We start from the raw sequence: 24625 nt of genomic DNA on the forward strand, positions 1-24625 counted from the left end.
CGGATGAACGAAATAGACTATCTGAAAAAAAGACAGTTCAATAATTAAGTTATATCTAGAGCACAAATAAATGTTAAAAAACGCATGAAAATGTTTTATCACTAACTGGATCGCATGAACTTCCTTCTCCAACAGATCTATTACTTGTAGTTGGCATACGAATTTTAGCAGAAATTGAGAATGGACCATGAGATCGTGTTATAGACCTAAATTTATTTTCTGCTTTGTTATTTTTATTTGAATCCTCTATATAGTCTAACATTTTACAACTTTCCATGTGAGAATTACGCCATCGCGGAATCGTATTTCGAGCGGCATGTACAATATTGGCAACTTTTTCAGGTTCTTTTAATAGGGCTGATCCTAATCCACTACCTATCGCCCAGCTAGAATAGGAAATGATAATGATAGCATGAAAAATTTAGTTCAAGATACTTAACTAATTTTGTATTCAAACACTAATACATGAAGGAAGAATATTCTTTTCAATAGATTCTGTTCAGACTCTACAATTATATATCTAAATTAATAATACAAAGTGATCAGACTTAAGGCAAGTACATCGTTTAAAACATCCGCATGCAGCTTTTCTAGGGTTACTGCCGGTCACAAACCCGGATAAAAGAGGAGCGTTAGGTATAGGGTCACCAACCATATTTCGTAGAAAACAACCTTGCTAAAAAACGCTAACCAGAATAAACAATTTAAATCATTTGAACTCTGTTCTCCGAGTTGAAGGATCTTCATTCAGAATAATTATGATGCCTCGTGGTGAAAGCCGAGAATCTGTGGAAGTCACCAGTTCGATGCCCCTTCTAGCAACCAGAGCATTAATCAATATATGTATGTGGAATGTACGGACAATATGACAGACCGGACTAATCAAATAGGTGTGGAAATGAGGAGATACAAGTTGGCGGTTATCGGAATAAGTGAAGTCCAATGGATGCAGACTGGACAGAAAAGATTAGATTTGGGAGAGGTACTGCTGTACTCTGGGTCACGAAGAAAATGCTTCGCACACTCAGGGAGTTTCTCTGATTCTGTCCAAAAAAGCAAGTATAGGTTGCGAGTTCCATGGACCCAGGATCATCAAAGTCTAATGAAGAATCTGAACAACTCGATATTAGTCCATTTAGTGCAAATTGGTCATAGTGCCAGTATAAGCCAATCTTTCTCAATTACTTAACGAGTCAGTAATTTTCGTCAAAGTTTGTCAGATTCTAAGTCTTTCAAACGGCAGAAGCAGTAGCCATCTAGATTAAAAAACCGGAGCTGGCGGCATACCGATTCGAACAACACATATAAGCGAACAATTGTTTTCAATTAGATCGTCATCAGGCTTTACTCTAATATACATGAATATTTATACGAAAATGTAAACCAATCAAGGCAATATGGGTCAATAATCACAATGAAATAGAATAAGTCTCTACACATAATAAGTAAAATTACAAGTTGATAGTAGAAAGACAGGTATACTGATAGTAGTAAGAATAATAAAATACGATAACAAACGTCTTATCAATAGTTAAGCATTGGAAATAGAAGGTCAAACGTGGGTAAATAGACTTGGAATAGTCAACACAAAACATTTAAATCAATACGTAATAAGATGTGTGTAAATAATTAGATAGTGAAGAATACAAAGAGGCGGATAATGACAAACAAATAATGGATGTGGAAATAAGGTTAATGATAACAAAATAAAATAAAATAAATAATGATAATAATAAAATTTTTAAAAAAACATATCGTTAGTTAAGTTATAACTGGCCATGGAAGGGATAGGGGAGTCACGTATTCCTTCTGTACACATAAATTGGGGTTATATGTACGAATTCCAATGGCTTCAGCTATATGTACGAGGCGGGAAAGAACTCCGTCGGGAAATGATGGAGGTATACGATAAATAACTCGAAATGATTTCGATTTATCTACAGCATGACCACTATCAATGAGATGTGCCAAGATAGAACTGCGAATAGATTTTATCTGGCCCTTTATGTACCAAGTTGGTAGATGTTCACTCATTCGTTGGCTAAGTTGCCTGGTAGTACGCCCTATATAGCTATCTCCACAGGAGCAGCTGAATTTGTAAATGCACATAGAAGAGGTCAACTCAGGTAACTTATCCTTCGTTTGAGTAGACATCGCTAGTCGACAAGAGAAGGTCAACGCAAGATTGGCTGCGTAGAATGTCCTGGTGATTACTTTAGTTAACCTATATTTCAGAGTGTCACTTGCCACATCCCCGTTGAATTGCACTTTCATGTATAAAGGTTTCTTACGAACAGTCGAAATCTCCGACTTCTTTATTATGTCATACATGTACTTCTTAATGAAAGCACTGGGGTAGCCGATCTCGGTCAGTGAGTTGTTGATAAATTCAAGCTCCTGACTTAGAGTATCTACTGTACAGATCTGTTTTGCTCTGCTAGTGAGACATCTCACCAAATTTCTCTTATAACGGATAGGTGTGAAACTGCAGAAGTGAGTATATTGGCATGAAGAGCGGTTTCTTCTATGCACGCTTCTACTTAATGTGCCGTCACTTCGTCTGCTTAGTGTGACGTCAAGGAAGTTCAGCTTCTTATCATGCTCGCTTTCACCAGTGAAAGTGATCGTTGGGTGAACACTGTTGAATTCTTCTAGGAGTTCCTCCTTACTGGTGTTTTGATCTACGATAATGAAGGTGTCGTCAATGTAGCGGCAATATAAATCCAGTTTCTTAATAGTCTCATTGAGAGGTCCATTTTCTAGCTTTGCTAGGAAGAGATCAGCTAAAATCGGGCCTAGAGGTGAGCCCATGGCTATCCCGTATATCTGTCTATAATAAGTATCGTTGAAGACAAAATGTACATTCAGCGTGCATCTTAGCAGCAGTTCCTTTAGACTGTCGTTAGGCAAGCCAATGTTGATTTGTTTTCCTGATATTTGCTTGCATATACACTCAATAGTCTCTATAAGTGGTACGTTGGTGAACAAAGATCTTACATCCAATGAGATCATATTCTTCATACTAACATTAATATTTTCCACTTTGGAGGTGAAGTTGAAGACATCTTTTACACTATTTCTAACAACTGATTTGTGTAAAAATTCTAAGATTCGTACTAGCCACTTTGCAATTTTGTGGTAAGGAGAATTGTACATATCTAGAACTGGGCGTAGAGGAAGACCCGATTTATGTACTTTAGGCAAACCATACAGTTGTGGTGTAAATGATCCAGTCGGCTTAATTGAATCGTGAATCTCGGTCGTAATTATTCTCTTTTTCTTTAGATCTTTAAGGAAATTGGCCAATTGTCTTTCTACTTTATTATTGATGTCATAATTACTAGTAATTTTCTGAAATTTTCTAGGATCGCTAAGCATTGTTCCCATGTAATCATTTTTGTTCATGAGAACTATACCTCCTCCCTTATCTGGTTTGGTTATGGTCAGGGTTTCGTCTTTTCCTAGTTTCGTTAGAGAGTCTCGGTGCTGCTTGGTTAGTAGGTGATTTGTGGTACCCTTACTATTCTTGTACTGTTGGCAGCTATCAATTAATGTGGTTTTAAACTGAGCAAGATCCTCCAATGAGGTAGGAATCAAGTCAGTTGTTTGTGAAAATAAGTTCTCAAATTGTACATCAGTATCTAATTGGTTGATTCTATGCCTACTATCACAGAATTTAGGCCCCAGAGATAAAGCTTCTAGCTTACCGATTGACATGAATTTTTACTGACCGTATATAGCCATTTAATATCAAATAAAATGGATCATGGAAGTAACTTGGTTCAAAAAATTAAGCTACATAAAATGAATTATTATTAATCGATCACTTAGTAGTCACAGGAACATATTTTCAAGGGCAAATATTCCGACGGATTTTAATGGATTACCTAGTTGAATCTGGTTCGAAAGTCAACATTTCATATTCAATTGATTCATATTTTTATGCTGTAAGTCAATTATATGTAATTAATTTCTGACACAATTTAATTATTTTCTCTACTGTATAATTTATTCAATTCAGTGATAAAATATTTGTCAATACTAAGAGAGATGAATCAATTAAACAAATAGTGGATTATATGCTCTGTAAGATAGTCAACCTTAATAAACAGATTGAATCTGTGTTCATTCAACAAAATTTTACTAACTTCTATTATTTGTCCACCGCTATTTTAGTTTCAGTATTCCTTCATGCATAACTTTTTATCCCGTGTTCCCAAACCATATTCTAAACATTTAATCTTTTTCAATACAATTAGTACTATGATTACTTCAACTAGCTTGCTGTTCATTGTGTTAATCTCATTTTATTATGCTGATATGGTATAGGAATTAGGGCTATCACACAATTGTGACAGGCTTTGTGTTGATAATAATCGATATTTGTAGAAAAATTAGGAATGCTTCTTAGCGTTCTGTTGACCGGACCCATTTCGGTATTCTATTTCAGTAATTAATTCACAGGGACCCGGAGACGATGCAAATTTGGGAGAAAAACATCATAATAACTAACCATTCCCAAGAAGGAACGTAAAACAGATACACCTGTCGATGGAGGCATGGTCTTCATAGCCTCAACGATTGCTGGATCAGGCTTTCTTCAACAATATTGAATTTCCCTCCAGATACACTATGGGCTAACTGGGTTGTTGGGACCACCTGAGGTTTCCCAATATGCTTCCAGGTTCTTCGGTTAATGAATGTGATGTTGGAAGCAGTGTCGAGCCGCAGGTGGGTACGGTGACCGTCAACCTCGATGTACGTGTTACCATTATTTTTCTGGCTGGTGAATAAGGTTTATGTCTCCTGGAATGAAATCGCAATGAACGACGATACATCTTTTTACAGCAAGATTCTTTATGTTGACATCTAGTGTAACCATAGCCCTTATATGGGCAAAACTGTTATGACCTTGTATATCTGACTTTTCTATCACGCGACTTATCAACCAATCAGGATCCAGCTTACACAATCTTCGCACTATGCCAAACCAATGACGTTCAACAGGTGTGGGCAGTTTAGCGTCCTTATTGGTCCTATGTCCTCCTAACCCTTCCACTTGAGTCCAGAACACGATACCAGCTTCTGTAATATGAATCGAATCAGATCGAATCGTTTACTTCAGGCATACTTGGTTTATATATCAATCAGACAGACCGCAACGTACCATAAAATAGGAAATAATATTTGTACACAAATAAGCCCAAAAAGTGGCTGTGAATGTGGGAGGCAGTAGTTAATAAACTGAACATAACTTAAGAACCGTAAATCGTACAATAATAAAATATAGGTCAAAATAAAGCTTATAATAAGAGGAATATAAATATACATAGTGTAATTGTTGAGTAGTTATACAATAAGAATATTTATAGAATATTAGTCCATGAATAGTCCTTGGAAGTTACCTGTAATTTAATCTTCACCGGATATAACAAAAACGTTTCTTAGTGCCGCATAACCAGCACGAGGATGGGAGCTGTTTGTTTGAGCTGTTCTGCTTACGTACAAAAGAATCTTCTTGGTCATTTATTACCTGTACGTATGATAGCCGGCCACTGTTTTAAACCATAGAAGTGTCATGTTTTAAGCTTACCAACCTCTGACATTCAATAATCACTTCTTGTAGCGTTATATTCGGACACTTCAATTTTACTCAGAATTCTAGTTCAGATGCCGTCATCTTCAGACGACCGCAAACTGAATACAAAAACAAGGCACTTGAACTGGTCTTCTGTCATTGCTGATAATTTAAAACGCTCACATTTGCGATTTACCATGTTAGCATGTTGCACCCAGTCATCATTTCCAGTTGTTGGTACTATTAAGAGGCCGCAAAGAATCCCACTAAAGCCGAACCACGACCATGGCCAAGACCGGACGCACCTTGACAAAGAATACATGCTAATTTTTTCCGGTCCAATACAGGGTAGAAACTACTTGTTTGCTGTAGATGTTTTCACCAAATGGTCGGAAGTATATGACATGTCGAATACGACGTCAGAGAGTACAATAAGAAAATTATCAGGATTGTTTGCTTGTTTCGGGGTTCCAGAGATCTTGGTAACTGACAACGGCACTCAGTTTATGTCATCTGCTTTTAAGAAGTTTGCAGCGAAAATGGTATAACGCATCTACAGTCTCCTCCGTACCATCCTCAATCGAGTGACCAAGCAGAAAGATTTGTGAATACGATAAAAAGAGCTCTGGCCAAAGGAAGGGGAGAGGTTATTCCAGAAAAAGTGATCGGCGAATTCTTAATGTCCGACAGAGTTACCCCCGATCCGGCAGTGCCAGAAGGAAAGTTACCAGCTGAGTGTATGTTCAGAAGAAAAATTCGGACAGTGTTTCACAGTATGTTGGCGCCCGGCAAGACAAATAAACCTACGAACGAGTATCGGGCGGTCACTCACAGCTTCCAGGTGGGAGGAAGGGTACTTGTCAATGATTTCATGGACTAATGCCATATATCGGTTTGGCGTCCCTATCTTCCTTCCAGCCTATTCCCACACCACACAACATCGCCTATCGAGGTAGGCGGTGGTTAAGCATACGTAATACATGTCCAAGCCACCTCATATGATGAAGATTTACTAAATCATGAATTAATTTCCCATCCTCACCTAGTACCTTATTCCTAACCCAGGCTTTGGTTACTCATTGGTCCAAAAATACATGAGCAATGCTTTGTGGACACCTATGACCGAATATTAGTAATCTATGAATATCCTCTGTTTTTAATGGCCATGTTTCACATTCATAAAGTAGAACGGAGCGAATCGCTGCGCATTAAACTCGCTTTTTGATTGGAAGATGGATATCTCGTCTACGCCACAAGTGACGCAGGTTGGCAAAAGCCATTAGAGTCTTGTGAATGTGCGCCGAGATTTCGTCGGACATCAAACCATCAGGACTGATGAGAATGCCAAGATAAGTGAAGTAGTCAATGCATTCAATTACTGTGCTACCTACATTTAAGACATCGATGTTGCCGGTGGTTAGACATATGTAATACATATCTCAACTACTTTAGTTGACAAATGTTAACTGCCTTATAAACTGATTTGCTATCTTAACTAAGTAGCCTGTGTCTAACTTGACCTGGATCAACAGCATACGACTATGAGGAAATAGTTTTAATATGAACAAACCTAAGTAGTACATTTAAATATGGGGGAGGGTGGAAATAAGTGGAAATTAACTTACGGTTGAGGACAACCACAATTTAAGTCAATTCCATCACAATATGGTGCAAGCATTTCCGTGGCTATAGTAAATTCACATGGATCATTTGACGCAAGTTGTACAATCAACGGTCGATCATCTTAAATAGATACAACAACGAGAAGAAAAGAAAAATAAGGAATTTCAGAGGTTGCCCGTGAGACGAAATTGTTTTCAATTTCAATCATTTAAAAACAGCGAAAGAGTCAACATCATGAGAGTAAATTGTTAGGAATGAAAAAGATACGACAAGCTGTAATTAATAGCTTAGACAGTCAATCTGTGACAAGATTTTAAACTTGTTTAACGGAACAGAATGTTCAATATAAGAATGATGAGAATAAAAACGCATAGAACTGAAATAAACCCTCTCTCTCTCTCTCGAAATGCTCTCATATGCTCACGCGTATAAAGTCACTTCCAGGGACGTTCAACTTGTTGTCTTTTCGCGGCGGGGATGTTGCTTACGAAGTCGAGAGGACGAAAAGCAAACGTCTGGTGCTTAAACCGGGTGGGTACGGAGGATGCTATCTGATTCCAAACCAATGGTGGACATGGGCTCTAGGATCCTGAGTGAACAAAAGGCATATGGACTCATCCTTGGTAATCGGCTACCGTAGGAATGCATCTCCTAACGTTACTCCACTGCCTTGTGGATTAGACCTCTGGGTCAAAGGTCTAGGGAGTGACCCTTAACAAAACCACCTGTTTCGGTTTGTGCACCCGGCCAGTATCACAGCTCACACACAAACTAAATGACAATTACTTTGTGTGGCGCATATATATTTTAGTGTCCCTTCGTACCAATGTTTATATGTTTAAATAAATAAGTACTCGCTTTAAATGATTGGAAAAGACTGGAAGATGATATCATATATTTATTCTCCTGGGCAATCATACAATTTTTCCAATACTAAACTTTACAAGAGTATGTAGATTCCTGCAGCAAAAGCATGATTCAAATTGGATGGCGTTGTACAGACGGAAAAAAAATTCCAATCATGGTCTAATTGACACTATAAAGACCATAGAGTGACTGTCGTTTTATTAGTCATCATATCAAAATTTGAGATCTGTTATACTACCGAAACATTTATTACCAGGAAAAGAAATCAATTAGAAAGTATCTACAATACGATTAACAACATCTTTAGTGACGTTGAATTTACATCGAATAAGAGATTAAGGAAAAAAAACGGTAGACAAATATCAGAGAGAAGTAGCGACGAAAATGTGAAAAAATTCAATCTACATTGATTAGCTTCTTAATTATAGCAACGAAAATACAAAACGTTCTTGGGTATATTTTGAATGTGACTATGAGTGGAATTCATGACTCGTATTTCGTTTTATTTGATATTGAATGTACCTGCTTTCTAGTAGTAATATTCACATTGAGACTTGAACCGATTATCGTTCACTTTAAACAACAATGTGTTATTTACTGAACTACTAAGTTTAGATAACTACTAACATGTTCAACGGGTATAAAAGTATTTGTAAGGTTTCATAATTTCTCATTGTTGATATACATAACTGCAAACACTATTAACTCTTATTAACTCATAAACACAAAGTGAACAAGTAATTTTTTTTGTAGAATGACTAACTTGGAAAAGAAAAATCTCTCCGCAATCAAAAAATTAAGTATAAACAAAGAATGTCTAATCAATGCATGAATTATCTTCATGTTGTTTTATTGATTAAAAATAACAATTAGTTAGTTAGTTATAAATGGCTCTTTTAATATTCTTTAATTGAAGGTTTGAAAAAGGTATAAATTTCAATGATCCATTAAATGCAAACAAGATTATACTCACGAAGTTAATGAATTTATTGTTAATGACTTAGAAAATATAACAATGATCTTACAAAACAGGTTGATCAATTTCAGTTCTCAACAACAATGGAAACATTCAAATAACTAATACAAATGAATTATCTTACAAGTTATCCATCTTAAATATATTTTATGAAAAATAAACATAAATGTTTATCTAACCAAATATATTAACAAGATGATATCTTATTATAAATAATCGGTAATTTAACGTTATAATGATAATTTGGAAAATTACTGAAATGATAGAATTGATAATGTTCTCACATAGTTAATCGTGAAATCTGATATAAATAAAACACAACCACTAGGTTAGCTGACTATTTACATATGGATCAGATAAAATATGATTCGCTCAGAATATAATTCAATGATATTTATTGAGTTAACGATTACTTTATATGTGCTTTACATAAAGAAAGTTTTCGTTAGATGATTTGCATAAAGAATGATTTGATAGTTAATATTAAATAATGAATCAATCAAATGATATCTTAGTGATCACAGTCAATAATATAGACTGAGGTTGTTGTTTTTTTGTTGGATGGGGCTGATGGTGGTACAATGATGTTCTATTGGAGTTAATCGAAAGTATTGGTTAACTTGAATAAGTTTATAAAAATTGTTTTCTAGTGAAATACACTAATTGTACAGATAGTTATAATGCTTTATTCCGTAAATGAATTGTTTATTAATGAAACCAGTTATTAATATATATATATATATATATATATATATATATATATATATATATATATATATATAATGTTTGGTTATATTTCTTTGAAAAAGGTTGGATTAGATTACTGAAAGAAATAATGAATTTACTTCGAGTTAAATGGTTGAACTTTTTACAAATATAATTCTCTTCTCTTTAATGTTTTACATTAATTCAGCGCTTAATTATTATGAGACTATTTGTTTAAATTTAAACGGAAATTTCTGGAAGTTATTAATTCATTTATTATAAATGAGATTTTAGTAGTCCGTCATCTGATTCCAATTTGATCGTATGTTGATTGTCGTTATCGAAATACACATTTCACCAGTTCTCGTATATAATCATCGACTTATATCACATGTTAGTAAATAACGGAATTAAATAAGTCAAATACGAGAATCGTTGATCAAGACAAATGATTGAAGAAATGAAGCGAAGTGAAATGATGTGCAGTGGAGAAGGTATGTAAACCAACTCGATTTAATCAAGCGTTAATCGATGTTTATAGTCGAACAAAAATAAGTTACAGATACATGATGAGTCAGATAAGAAATATATATACACACACTCAAATAAAAACAGTCAAGGATAATAAGCAAATTAATTGACAAGGTCATAATGTGATGAGCATAGAGAACGAGTAATTTGGTCTGTATGAAAACTAGAATAAGCTATGAGACTTCGACATAGTGCCAGCCACTACAAGATTATGGTATAAATCAGAAAATAATATTTGATAGTGATTTATTCAGTCAGTCAGCTACAACGTAGGACCAGGCACATATATGCATAGGTCCAAGTTGCCATATCTCATTAGCACAACAAAATGATGCAATATATCGATAATAGAAACCAATAGGATGATAATAAAAATGAAATAGAATAAACATTAAATTACTTGAACAAGTTGTAAACTCAACATTTCTTGCTTTCTCTGATCGAATAAATGAATTAGCCAGTATCATGGGTGTATGAACTAAATCAACGTTATGTTTTCGAAGTAGTAAACGGAATGGTAATCTATAAATGTATATACACATATGAAAAAAATATACTGAGATAAATTGAAAAGTAAGGAAGAATGAACTGCAATGTGATAATTAATAAGGAATATACACATTAGCAATTGGTTAAGACTACTGTACTCTACATCTGCTTCGTAGAAAAAAACTAATTATTCAAAACACCGTGGCCTTGTGGAAGATTTTTTTCACAATTTGTTTTCTTTTTTTCAGAAAGAGATATGAGTCATTTGAAAATATTTTCTGTCACACACTGGTGTGTATGATACTAATTTTGGAATAAAACCATTAGCAATTATATTTGTTATACAAGGGCCCCCAAGTGTCTTAGTACGGTCGAGAGTGGGGAGAGTCAGCTCCCCCTATCGAAATGCTCTCACATGGCCACGCGTATATAGCCTCTGCCTTCTCCTGCAGGGGATGCTTTTACAAAATTGAGAGGACGAAAAGCAAATTTCTGGCGCTTTAACCGGGTTGGTGGACATGGAGAGTACACCTAGGGGAGTCCCGATCGAAGCTGCTACCTTGACGCGGTGATCGGGCTTGCCTATCGTGATGACCCAACCGAGCTATATTGGCTGGAACATATGTTCCTGCAGGTTCTACCATGCCAGGCAGGTCGATTGGCGAACGGTAAGACTAAAAGCAGCAACTCAAGGTCTGAGGGCGAAGTCGTACTGCTGACTGTAGAGAGGTGTGACAGCAGTAAGGTGTTTCCCTCGGACAACCAGCATGACAGCGATGCTGCCTTCCCACAAGGAGGGGTGGGGTTAGAAAAGGTCGGCCCTAAAAATGCACACCTCACCTTACCTCACGGATTTCCGTCTCCGGCGGTAAGGCCCCTTGAAGAACGGAGCTAACACGTCAAAAACCTTCCACAAAAGGCCGTGCGCGACCGGCCTCAAGCAGTTGTCCCTTGGGCTCTGCGGTCACGCTCCCAGGTCGTCAAGACCAACACTAATCCAATTTCCTTTTCAGGTTCCTCAAGAAATACCCTTCCACGGTGTGGGCAGCCGGGAAGTGACATCAGCCCTCATACCCGTAACAGCACAAGAGACCAAGGTGGTCACATTCAAATCCTTCCTACACCTCCTAATACTTCTCTTATCCTCCCGACTAACCCTCCTCACGTGTCTTTATCACCTCGCAACGCTAGGGCAAACGATTCGAGTACCTGGAACGCCATTCCTGGTCTCCTGAAACCACACTCTAAACTACACGTAGGAGCTTTTAACGTACGAACACTTTGCCAAATAGGACAGCAGGCTTCCTTAGCTAAAACTTTAGAATCTCGCGCCATCGATGTGTGCTGCGTCTCCGAAACGCGCATACAGGATCCAAGTAGCGTCATTCATTTGACCTCACCATGCCAAAATAAAGAACCGACTCGATTTACGCTTCGTGTATCTGGAAGCCCTGATTCTGCTTCCCGTGGCCTCGCCGGCGTAGGTATAGCATTGAGTCCTAGGGCAGAACTAGCTCTCTTAGAGTGGATCCCAATAGACAGTCGTTTGTGCGCTGTCCGACTGAACGGAACAGTAAGAATCCGGAAAGATAGGGACACTCGTCGTTGCCTCTTCGTCGTCTCTGCCTATTCTCCCACTGACTGCAGCTCAGATGATGTAAAAGATGAGTTTTACAGAAAGCTTTCGGACCTTCTCCGAAAAGCTAGGCGCTCGGATGTAGTAATAGTGGCCGGTGACTTTAATGCTCAAGTAGGCAAACTAAGTGATAAGGAAAGACACCTAGGTGGGTCCTATGGTGTCGTGGCTCAAAGAACAGATAATGGCGACCGTCTGTTGCAGCTATGCTCAGATAACCGCCTGTTCCTTGCAAATACTAACTTTAAGCATAAGGAAAAACATCTTTTAACATGGCGACCCCTAATTCGTCCCAACGTTGGACCCAACTGGATCACATCGCTATCAGCCACCGATGGAGGGGCTCGATAGAAGACTGTCGCTCATTCTGGAGCACATGCCTAGATTCAGATCATGCTCTAGTGCGAGCGCGTATTTGCTTGCGTCTTACTGGACGTAGGAAAGATCCTGCAAGGAAACCTCTTAGGGCCCTACTTAATGATAGTCAAGCTAAGAGTATATTTCAGGAACAACTAGGAAAACAGTTAGGCAGCCATGTATGTGATGCCCACCCCGATGCAGCATGGAATGATATCCGAAAAGCTGTGGAAACAGCAGTGATATCTGCTAGTAAGGTAAACCAGAAGGTTAGGGAGCAACACTGGATCTCAGCAGCATCTATCTCACTGATAGATGCTCGGAAACACATTCCACCTGGCTCTGAACATAATGAAGAGCGGAGTCAGCTTAAGCGCAAGCTGACAAGAAGTCTACGCAATGATCGCGAACAGTGGTGGGTAGCGAAAGCAAGAGAGATGGAAAAGGCAGCGGCAATAGGTAATAGCAGACAATTGTTCAGACTCGTTAAGGAAACCGGAATTAGGAACCCGACCGTTAGCGAAACAATCTCAGAGAAAGATGGACATATTATTCATTCTCAATCCAGGAGATTGGATCGATGGGCAGAACACTTTAGGGATCAGTTCAACTGGCCTTCAGCCACACTTCGGTTTCCCACGATCTCTAGTCAACCTGAATGGCAAGTTAATGTAGGTCCTCCGTCCCTTTACGAAGTTGAAAAAGCCATAGGAAATCTGAAACGAGGGAGAGCAGCAGGCCCTGACAGGTTTACTCCTGAGATTTTTAAGGTTGGTGGTCCAGTATTAGCAATGAGATTAACCGAGGTCTTAGGTAGAATTTGGGAACTGGACGTAATCCCATCTGACTGGTCTCAATCACTGATTGTGCCAGTTTTAAGAAAGGACAAAAGTCCTCTTGTGACAATCACAGAGGAATCAGTTTGACTAATATAGTGTCTAAAATATTAGCTTCAATAATACTTCGACGCCTAACTAAAGCTCGTGAAGAGCAGACTAGAGAAAACCAGGCTGGTTTTCGACCTGGACGTGGTTGTATAGATCAGATATTCACACTACGTCAGGTTCTAGAACACAGACACACATTCAGACGCCCCACAATGGTAGTATTTCTCGACCTTAAGGCGGCATTCGACTCGATTGATCGTGAGGTTCTATGGCAGTGTTTGTCACTGAAAGGAGTACCACAGAAGTACATTAACCTTATAAAGGCTCTCTACTCGAACACAACTGGTCGAGTGAGAGCTTATGGCGAACTGTCATCAGAATTGATCACCTCAAGTGGTGTTCGTCAGGGCTGTCCACTCTCCCCATTCTTGTTCAACTTTGTCATTGACGTACTTTTAGAGATAACACTCTCCTCATCTAAATATACAGGGGTTGAACTTCTACCAGGAGGTTCACTTGTTGACTTAGAATATGCTGATGACATCGTTTTATTTGGTGAAGACACTGACAAAATGCAGAGTCTTCTGGCCACTCTAAGCAACAATGCAAGCATGTTCGGGATGCGATTCGCTCCCTCGAAATGCAAAATGTTGCTTCAGGATTGGGTTACATCGACACCCGAACTAGTGATAGGGAGTGAAGTAGTTGAGTGTGTCGACCGCTTCACTTATCTTGGAAGTCTCATCAGCCCTTGTGGTTTAGTGTGTGACGAAATCTCAGCACGGATACAGAAGGCTCGACTAGCTTTTGCCAACTTGCGTCATTTATGGCGTAGGCGAGATATCCGTCTATCAACCAAAGGACGTGTTTACTGCGCAGCAGTTCGTTCCGTCCTACTTTATGGCAGTGAAACATGGCCGGTAAGAGTAGAGGATATCCGTAGGTTACTAGTATTTGATCATAGGTGTCTTCGAAACATTGCTCATATATCATGGGACCATCGAGTAAGTAACACAGTTGTTAGGAAACAGGTACTAGGTAAGGATGGCAAATCAATTGATGAAGTAGTGAAACTTCATCAGTTGAGATGGCTTGGACACGTGTTACGTATGCCCAACCACCGACTGCCTCGACGTGCTATGTTCAGTGGTATAGGAGTAGGTTGGAAGAAAGCTAGGGGCGGCCAAACCAAAACATGGCACAAGTCCATGAAGTCACTGACAAGTGAACTGAGTCATGTTGGTAGGTGTAGACTACCTGGTTGGGGACCGCGAGATGACAGCAACCGTTGGTTAGAGACCCTGAATGACATGGCTCAAAATCGTTTGCAATGGCGCAGGTGCATCCACTCTCTGTGTTCTCCCAAATTCTAATCTTCTGAATTCTTCATGTCCCTTTTTTTTTCCTCTTTCCAAATTTCTTTCACTGGATTATACTCTTTAAATAACATCTCCAAACCCTAATCTTCCCGATTACTGCTTATACTCTTGCTACCTCTACCACTACGGGATTTGAATCGACAAGTGCATCTCTGTGCTAATGTGGTGTGGCAACTCGAACTGATGTACGTACGTACGAAGTTCTACGTTGTTACTGACTGACTGACTGACTGACTGACCTAGGGGAGTTAGACAACCCTAATCCCAAACCAATAGTGCACATGGGCTTCAGTATTCTGAGGGAACAAATATCTATGTGTTGAAATAAATAAATAAATAAAAAGAAACATACTCAACAATGACAGTTTATGAAGGCCTAATGCTTTATCGTATTGAGTGTTATTTCTATGTTCAAAACTATTGATAGTTTATTTGATTACAATAGTTTTCTCTTGAATTCCATATACTATGCTGACTATTATTTGAAGAAACAGACAACTATTTAGTGTATTTAAATTATGGTGAAACGAATTTTGTTAATGGAGGTTAACGGAGGTTAAAGGATCAATGGGGAATGTTAAGTTCATGAAATATAGTGATTCATAAATATTTACATCATGAAAACGTTGATTATTGAAAGAAATATTGAAAATTATGTACTAACTTTGTATATCGAACCATAGGAGCAGAAATCCGAACAAAAGGTATATCATCTTTTTTATAGCATGAAAATATATCCATAATCCTGGAGAAATAAACAAGAAAAAATAGGTGTATTGTATGCATTCATTGACCGAAGAATGAACAATTGTTTGAAATCATCATGATTAAATTATTCCAAAGTTGATCTAGCCTGTATAGAAGTAGTTAAAAATAGCTTTTCCAGGGCATTATTTAAAATCTGCGACCAACTACAAATATCCATCACATCATAATTATTTCATGGTACACGACACCTGTTTCGATATGAAGTAGTATTACTTAAAGGCAATGGTTTTTAAGGAAGAATACAACAAATTTGATTGATAATAACGTAACCTATTCACCAAGTATGGAGACCTATCTATACGGCTTTAAGTTGAAAATACTTTTATGGTATAATAGTATTGGAAGTAGTAAAATTTCATCTTTCAAAAGGCTACATCAAAACTCATTCCCAACAATTCAGTGCTCCTTGATTTCTTAATGCTTTTCCAGACGATATCAATTCGTAATGACATTGAAAGGAGAACTATTACGCCAAAAATGAATATTTCCGAAAATATGAACTGCAAAAAATAGAGTATTGTCAATGAATTCTTTCATTTTTGCTACTCATTCGTTTTATACCTGTCAATGAATATTTGACTCTGGCTATAGCAAAAAATATTAGTTTGGAAAACTTATCATTGTAGGACATAAGATGAAAGTTGCTGAAAAGTATTATGTTGTTCAAGTACTTTTTCAAGGACATAAACGTAATAAGAAAACATTCAAACACGATCGATACCAGTATAAAATAAAAAAAAATACATTAGGCTTAAAAATATAAGTTTATTATCCACATGCATACAAGTTGTATGGATGTTTATTTTATTATTTTACTTGAAAACATAAATATTGGTACAAGGGGCACCAAATAGATATGTGCCACACAATAACAATGAGGCCGGTATCAGTTATCATTGATTTGTGTGAAGGCTGTGATACTGCCCGAGTACCCGAACTGAAGCAGGTGGTTTTCTTAGGAACCACACCCGGAGCCTTTGACTTAAAGGTCTAACCCACAAGGCAGTGGAGCAACGTTAGGACATATAGTCCCATGGTAGCCTGTGACCAACAATAGGTTCAAACGCCACTTATCCCTCAGGATCTTAGATCTCATGTGCACTATTGGTTTGGGATTAGGGTTGTCCAACTCCCCTAGGTGGACTCTCCGTGTCCACCAACCCAGTTAAAGCGCTGGAAATTCGCTTTTCGTCCTCTCAGTTTCGCAAACAACGCACTCGCCTCATTGAGTAGGACTTCCCTGGCAGTGGCCATGTGAGAGCATTTCGAGAGAAAGAGCGGACTCTCCCCACTTTCGACCGCACCAGGGCACTTGGAGGCTGTAGAAACGTATAACATAAAATAGCACAATAACGTTATGTATTTGATTAAGCATTTAATTATTGTACGGTATCAATGTAAGTTTTCAAACTATTTATTACAAAACAAAGAAAGAAAGAGAAAAATAAAAACAGAGAATTCAGTTTTATATTTTGTGGAGAAAACATTGCGAAGGAACTAAGTCTTTTTTCTTTCAAATAAAGAAACAACTAAAGTAACAAAATCAACGATAACAACGGTATGAAGATCACTATTTCGTTTATTTTAAAAAAAGGAAGTATTTTTTTTATTGACGTGTACTGTTAGTTGATGTTCCATTAAACAAATGTCGTATTCGAATTTCAAATTCTTCAACGGACAATTTAATATATTTATCACGATTTGTTGTGAATGCGATAGACATTGATTTTTCCCAGAAACCACGATATAAAGCGACTAGATCCCGTACTAATTGATGCTCTAAACTATTTTTCAATTCTCGATCAGGTATTGAAATAAGATGATGTTGTTTAGTTAAAGTACTCAGTCCATTATTAAAATCCTTAGAATACAAAGCAAGGAGAAAAAGAGATATGAGTTAATAATTGTAAATCTTAATTACAAATCAACTGTAAATAATGTAGTAGAGAAACTTATGTGAAACACAAAAATTACAGTAGTATATACGTTAATCAATTAACTGCTATTACGACATTCGTCCTGAAGCAAAATATTCATTGGAAAGCACTTTAGTAAATACATTTTTACTTTATACATATAAAGTTGAGAATGTACGGCGGCTTTCGGTATTCGATTATATCGACTCCTCAAAATGCAGAGAGTTAATATTATTTGTGAGCTAAATGAAGATCAGCATTGAAGTGGGGGCGTTTTATGTTATAACACTGAAATACATATATTTGTCATGTTCCACTACTTATCAAGAGCAAGTTTATGGTCTAATTAAACAAAACCGAAAGTTGGTCAGTTTATGATGCATAGATGAAGTGGACTTTACATATCATGTAAGTCTCATTAACACCGGTTAGTTGGTGTCTGACGAAAAATTGGCACCGATTCGGAGAGCTCAGTCGGTCTTCACCAATTTATGTCACTTATGGCGTAGGCGAGACATTCGTCTGCCAGCCAAATGAAGAGTTTACTGAGCAACAGCTCACTTAATGGCTGTGAAACGTGGCCTTCAAAAATAAAGGGTATTCAAAGGCTATTAGTATTTGATCATAGGTGTCTTTGAAGCACTGCTTGTACATTTTGGGACCATACTACGCAAGAACGACAAACTGGTTGATGAGGTAGTGAAACTTTATCGACTAAGATTTTTGGGACATGTGTTACGTATGCCCGTCCACCGACTACCTAAACGCACAACGATGACTGGTGCATGAGTAGGTAGGAAGAAAGCTAAGGGAGGCCAAACCAATACGTAGCGTCAGTTCATGAAGACACTGACCATTGAACTGAGTCGTGTAGGCAGGTATAGACTACCACGTGATTATAGTAAACAATTGTTAGAGGCTTTGAATGACACTCCTTAGAATAGTTCGCAATGGTGCAGGTGCATGCATTGCTTGTCTTACCTCATATTATTAGCTTCTGAATTCCTTTTTTATTTCACTAATTTACATTTTCTAGAGTAATACCTTTGATGTCTGATCTTTTTTATTAACACCAATACTGTTACATGTACTTTTCTCTGGAATTGCCCCCAAATGCCCTGGTATGGCCGAGAGTGGGGTGGGACCACCCTCTCTCTCGAAATGCTCTCACATGGCCACGCTTATACAGCCTCTGCCAGGGAAGTCCTGCTCACTGCCTTCTCGTGGCGGGGGTGTTTACAAAATTGAGAGGACGAAAAGCGAATTTCCGGCGCTTTAACCGGATTCCAAATCAATGGTGCACATGGGCTCCAGTATCCTGCAGGAACAAATGGTGTAAGAACCAATCATTGGTCACCGGCTACCATGGGACTGCATCTCCTCACGATGCTCCACTGCCTTGTGGGTCAGACCTTTAGGTCAAAGGCTCGGGGTGTGGCGCCCCTAAGAAAACCACCTGCTTCGGTCTGGGCACCCGGGAGTATCACAGCCCTCACACAAATCGAATGATTTATGTGGTGCATATCTACTTGGTGCCTCCCTGTACCAATGTTTATGTGTTTAAATAAATAAATAAACACTTCTCTGGAATTCGCCCTAACAATTTCATCTCTCTGTGTTAGTGGCGTAGGGCAACTTGAACTGATGTACATGTATGTGTGCCAGTTCTTACGTTATATATAACTGGCTAATTGAAGTCGAGTTTGGTAAGATTTTTATTTATCGGGACATTGTAGGTAAAACTGGAATTATCCTGTTTAGCAGTCAAGGTCATGTATTAATATTGGGATATGCCCCATCTTCGACGTCATTATTATGGATGCTGTTTTATCCAGAGCTTTGTTTTGTTTAATTTGTGACTTGTGTCTTAGTTGATCTAAATATGCTTATTTACACTAGATTTATACCATTCATGTTATTTAGTGTCAAACGGGTTGAATTCTTCTTGGTTTTTAAGTAGTATAATGTTGATGAGTTCTCATTATCAATAAAGTTAATTCATTGTTCCATAACCATAAATTACATGAAAAAGCAAACAATATGAATTAAAAATACGACAAAAATGGTACAGATACAGTCATTCGAGCATAACCTTGACTGATAGATAGGACAATAAATTTACTGAGAAACAGAAACAACAACAACAAAAAAACCCACTAATACAAAAGGTATCCAAAGTTTTAAAGTCAATCGATAAAACTCACATTCCAAAGAGATTTTAAAAAAGATCTCTCCTTTTGATCTATCTATTAAAGTAAAAGAGATAAATATAGAACAAACAAGTTACAGTTAAAAAACAATTTACTCGATAAAATGATAGATACATTCAAATAGATGATCTACTGTTAAAATAATAAGAGAATGAATGATTTACACAAACAAACATACATGCATTATGAATGATTTATACAAATATAACGATGTTATATTAGTAAATTAACTCACAGAAGAACGATTAATTAAACCAGTAATACGATTTAAAATATTACCATCTGGTAATGAAAGCATGCGTGCACACCTACAAAGAATTAGGATCAATTTCATACATAGAAACAGAAAACGAAACAAATTCAAAGAATAAAAGAATTTTGAAAACAGTTAAAAAATTATTCACAATTTCCTAGATTATTCGACATAACATGAAAAGAAAAAAAGATCCTCTAGGTAAAATAATTTAGAGACAAAATAATTAAGGTTATAGTATAGTACTATGTTATTAACATGCCAGTATAAAGTACCAATTTATGTTTGCCGCAATAATGACCATTAGTAGGAATACAAAGAGTTAAGATAAGAGTTATGATTACTACTAACTAGAAAATTGATAAATGAAAACAATCACACAATCATTATTATTCAATAATTCTTCATTATCAAATCATGATAAACAAGGCTATTGCATGCATAAACACAATATATGAAAATAAGAGAGATTTTACAGACTAGTAAGAAGTCAACTCGAAATCGATGAGATAGTACTATATTTAGCACAAAAAAAAGACACCTTGGTTAGATGTTCATCCACAGTATCTTGAGATTGCTCATTGTTAGTGATTGAATGTTTATGATGATTAGTGTTTAGATTTGGTGATAATACAGAAGCTAGTAATACAGATCCAAATTGAGAGGCTCTACGTCGACGAATACTACTTGATCCACAACTTTCAGGAAATGGTCGTAGGTGTAGTATATCAGCACAACTAATACATAATTTTTGTTTATAGAAAAAGAAAGGATTAGTTATCTAGTTCATGACTGAAGTGAAAAAAATAAGTACAACAGGAAACAGATATAATGAAATAACATATAGACCGAAGGTCCTGGGCTGGATTCCCAGTTGAGAAGTCGTGGGTGTGGGATGCTGAAGATTCCCATCCTAGGACGAAACGGACGTCTAATCCTTTCAAGTTTCTAATGGTTATTTAACTTAGAAAGGCTCTTGATCTCAATAAAATTCTGCAATCTCTAGAACTTTGTACTAATAGAAAGTATAAAGTTTGCAAAAATATTTTTCTAAAAAATATGTTGATAAACATGAAGAGTGAATACATCCAATTGATAAGCTGCATTCATGATGAGTCTAGTTGTCTGTGTTTCATGGATATCTGCCGTTTAATTAATTAATTTAACATGAGATAGATAGTTTGTGTTTATGCGCTATTCAGTCAAGAGACTGGGACAGTGCATAAAAACATTTTCACAAAGACAATTTTTATAGTGATAGGTACTGAGTTTATAACAATGCTTTCGTCGAAGGATTTCTTACAAAACAAATTATGCTAGGAATGGTTAGACAAAATAAACGATAAAGTATATAAAAAATATTGAACATTGAAACAGATTCTCTGACTCTAATTGAAGTTCAAAAAACCATAGATAATCTAAAACGAGGAAGAACAGCTGGTCCAGATGGACTTACTCCAGATGTCTTTAAAAATGGTGGTTCAGTTTTAGGTTGACTAATATTTTAGCTAAAATCCGAGAACTGGACGTAATCCTATCCAACTGGCCGCAATCATTGATCGTCCCAATATATAAAAAAGGATCCATAGGGGGAGTAGTATGACTACCATAGCATCTAAAATACTAGCCTTAATTATCGGATGCTTAACAAAGACTCACGAACAGCAAATACGAGAAAATCAGGCTGGTTTCAGATTTGGTCCTGGATAAATCGACCACATGTTCACTAATCGTCAGGTTCTAGAACACGGGCATGCTTATCGGCTTCCGACAATGGTGGCCTTTCTTGACTTAAAAGTGGAATTCGACTCTGTAGACTGAGAGGTTCTATGACAATGTCTGTCATTGAGAAGTGTACCGCAGAAGTACATAAACCTAGTGGGGGCTTTTTACTCGAACACAACCAGTCAAGTCAGAGCTTTTGGTGAACAGTCATTTGATTTTGCAACCTCAAGTGGTGACCGTCACGGCTGTCTACCATCCCCATTTCTGCTTCATCATAAACCTACAGCTGCCAGCCTGAAATATGGGGTAAGTTCATCTGGACCAGCTGTTCTTCCTCGTCTCAGACTATGGTTTTTTTAACTGCAATTAAAGTCAGGGAGTCTATTTCAATGTTCCATGTTTGGAAATGTTAGGTAGCTAAATGCTAGCTGAAATGATCATTAAAGTGTTACATCCATCGTTCAAACGTCTGGACTGAGAGGAGATAAGAGTTTCATCTTTTTCCAAGATTGTTTCACTCACACTTGAATTCCCAATTCCAGTTTCTTTCACTAGTCTGAAAAGCTGTCTTTTGTCACCTCCATCTCTTTTGCTTTCATCGCCCACCACTGCTCAAGATCGTTCCGTAAACTTTTGATTAACCTAGATCTGATTTGTTTTCGCTCGTCATTGGGTTCGGAGTCTGATGTGATAAGTTTACGAGAATCTATCATTGCAACAGATGTCACAGAAGTTCATTGGATTTTTGTAACCCTTTGGTTTAAATCATTAACACATGTCACTGTTGTTTCCACAGCTGTTTGTATATCTTCCCAAGAAACATCTGGGTCAGCCTCGCTTTCAGAACTGCATCAGCGTGGCTTCAGTTGTTCCCGGAATCCACTTTTGGCTTTCTCGTCACTGAGTTCGACTCTAACGGGTCTTCTTTGTGTGGCCTTTCTGCGTCCAGTGAGGCGCAAGCAGATGGGTGCCCATATTAGAACATGGTCGAAGTCCAAGCAGGTATTCTCGAACGAGCGACCATCTTCTATCGACCTTCTCCAACGATGATTGATGGCGATATGGTCTATTTGAGTCTATCGTTGGTTTGGTGCAGGGGGTCGCCATGTTGGTCAGCAGTACGGCTTCGCTCTCGGACCTTGGGTTTACTGTTTTTAGTCTTACTGCTTTTCAACCGACCTACGTAGCATGTCGGAACCTTGAGGAACGATTGTTCCAGCCAGTATAGCCCGATTGGTTTATCTCGATAGACGAGACCGACCACAAAGTCAAAGTAGCAGCAACCGTCAGGAGTCAGGTTTATTATCAATTAACAGATGGAAATTATCCGGAGAATCGAAGTCAGTCAGTCAGTGACAACGTAGAACTTCTTACGTACGTACGTCAGTTCGAGTTGCCATACCACATTAGCACAGAGATGCAGTTGTTGATTCAAATCCCGTAGTGGTAGAGGTAGTAAGAGTATAAGCAGTAATCGGAAACATTAGGGTTTGAAGATGTTATTCAAGAAGTATAACACAGTGAAATAAATTTGGAAAGAGGAAAAAAAGGGACATGACAAATTCAGAGGATTAGAATTTGGGAGAACACAAAATCAAAGAGTTAAACATACAATATTCAACCCATCGGGATATTAGTAATATATATTCTAACCAGTAAATAAACTGAATAAAGTTTGATTTTCCTCAAAACAAAAACGAAATAGATTGTGAACACCAAAAACGGACATTTGTTAAACATACCATCGTGTATAAAAAAGTTTACGTTCATCCAATATACTAGTAATTTTGGCAACAGCTTCACGATCTTGTGATAAAAGATAACGGTGAATATTTGTCCTAAAAATCATCCCAATTACCGACACAATGAAAAAAAGAACGTAGAAATTAAGAAAACCTGTATTATTTAGTTGTACAATGAAGAAAAACAATGATATATCCATTTATTTAAACCAAAATATGGAAAAAAGTAATTGGGAATAGATGATTAAGTATCAAAATTATAGGGATTTGTGGAGATTAATAAATATTGGTGAGATCATGAACCAACCCAAGTTAGACAACCGTCGGATACCTGGAAGCCCCGTACAACTATTTCATCCTAGTATGGGACTTGGCGTTGTCCATCCATAACCCTGCCACCTGGGGTTGAATACAGAGCCTTCGGTTTCATGGGCGCACACTTAACATTGAGACGACTGAACCGAAATTCAATGGTGTATATATCTGAATTCAATCAGCTGAAGATACGGAGCAACCATTTCCTGTGGTTGTCTGGTGCGTGGAACGAAAAGTATGAAATGACATTGAAATTTAAAATATAAAGAACATGTCTATGCAACCGTGGTCAATTTTGAGATATGTCAGCAAACGCTCCTGTCCAAGAAGTCTGGATTACCCTCCACATATCTCAGTAAAAAGGTGGATGACTTTATGGACTGATATCATGCTCTTGTCTGGCTGCCCCTTATCTCCTTACAATCTATTACTATGAATAGCAAGGTAGCAAGGTAGACGAGTAAACCATAATATTTTACTCATGAGGAATATAGGTTATACATAAGTAATAATAACAACGATATTTAATATTCATGACAAGTTTCCTTCTATTCGAAAGCAAAGTTAGTAGTTGTTTGTTAAACAATAGCACGAAATTACTTTATTATGAATGTTACAAAATATTTGTAAAGGTTTTTGTTATTTCTTACTAAGTATTAAAACTTTTT

At 37.4% G+C, this 24625-nt stretch overlaps 1 protein-coding gene across 2 annotated transcripts in view; it reads right to left on the reverse strand.

Moving 5' to 3' along the window:
- Positions 1–24625, reverse strand: part of MS3_00003929 (uncharacterized protein) — a 66468-nt gene that overhangs the window by 10795 nt on the left and 31048 nt on the right. The window contains exons 16-22 of one of the 2 annotated variants that reach the window (XM_051211805.1): positions 23643–23738; positions 20158–20230; positions 19917–19958; positions 15693–17657; positions 10681–10802; positions 7204–7321; positions 107–386 (exon numbers count right to left, since the gene is read on the reverse strand). In XM_051211805.1, coding sequence (XP_051071908.1) covers positions 17403–17657; positions 19917–19958; positions 20158–20230; positions 23643–23738 — 466 coding nt within the window. In that variant the 3' untranslated portion in view covers positions 107–386; positions 7204–7321; positions 10681–10802; positions 15693–17402. Of the gene's footprint in view, positions 1–106; positions 387–7203; positions 7322–10680; positions 10803–15692; positions 17658–19916; positions 19959–20157; positions 20231–20716; positions 20913–23642; positions 23739–24625 lie in introns of both variants that reach the window. The other variant, XM_051211806.1, reaches the window with a different exon arrangement.

This window comes from Schistosoma haematobium, chromosome ZW (assembly GCF_000699445.3).
Source record: "Schistosoma haematobium chromosome ZW, whole genome shotgun sequence".
Taxonomy (NCBI): Eukaryota; Metazoa; Platyhelminthes; class Trematoda; order Strigeidida; family Schistosomatidae; genus Schistosoma; species Schistosoma haematobium.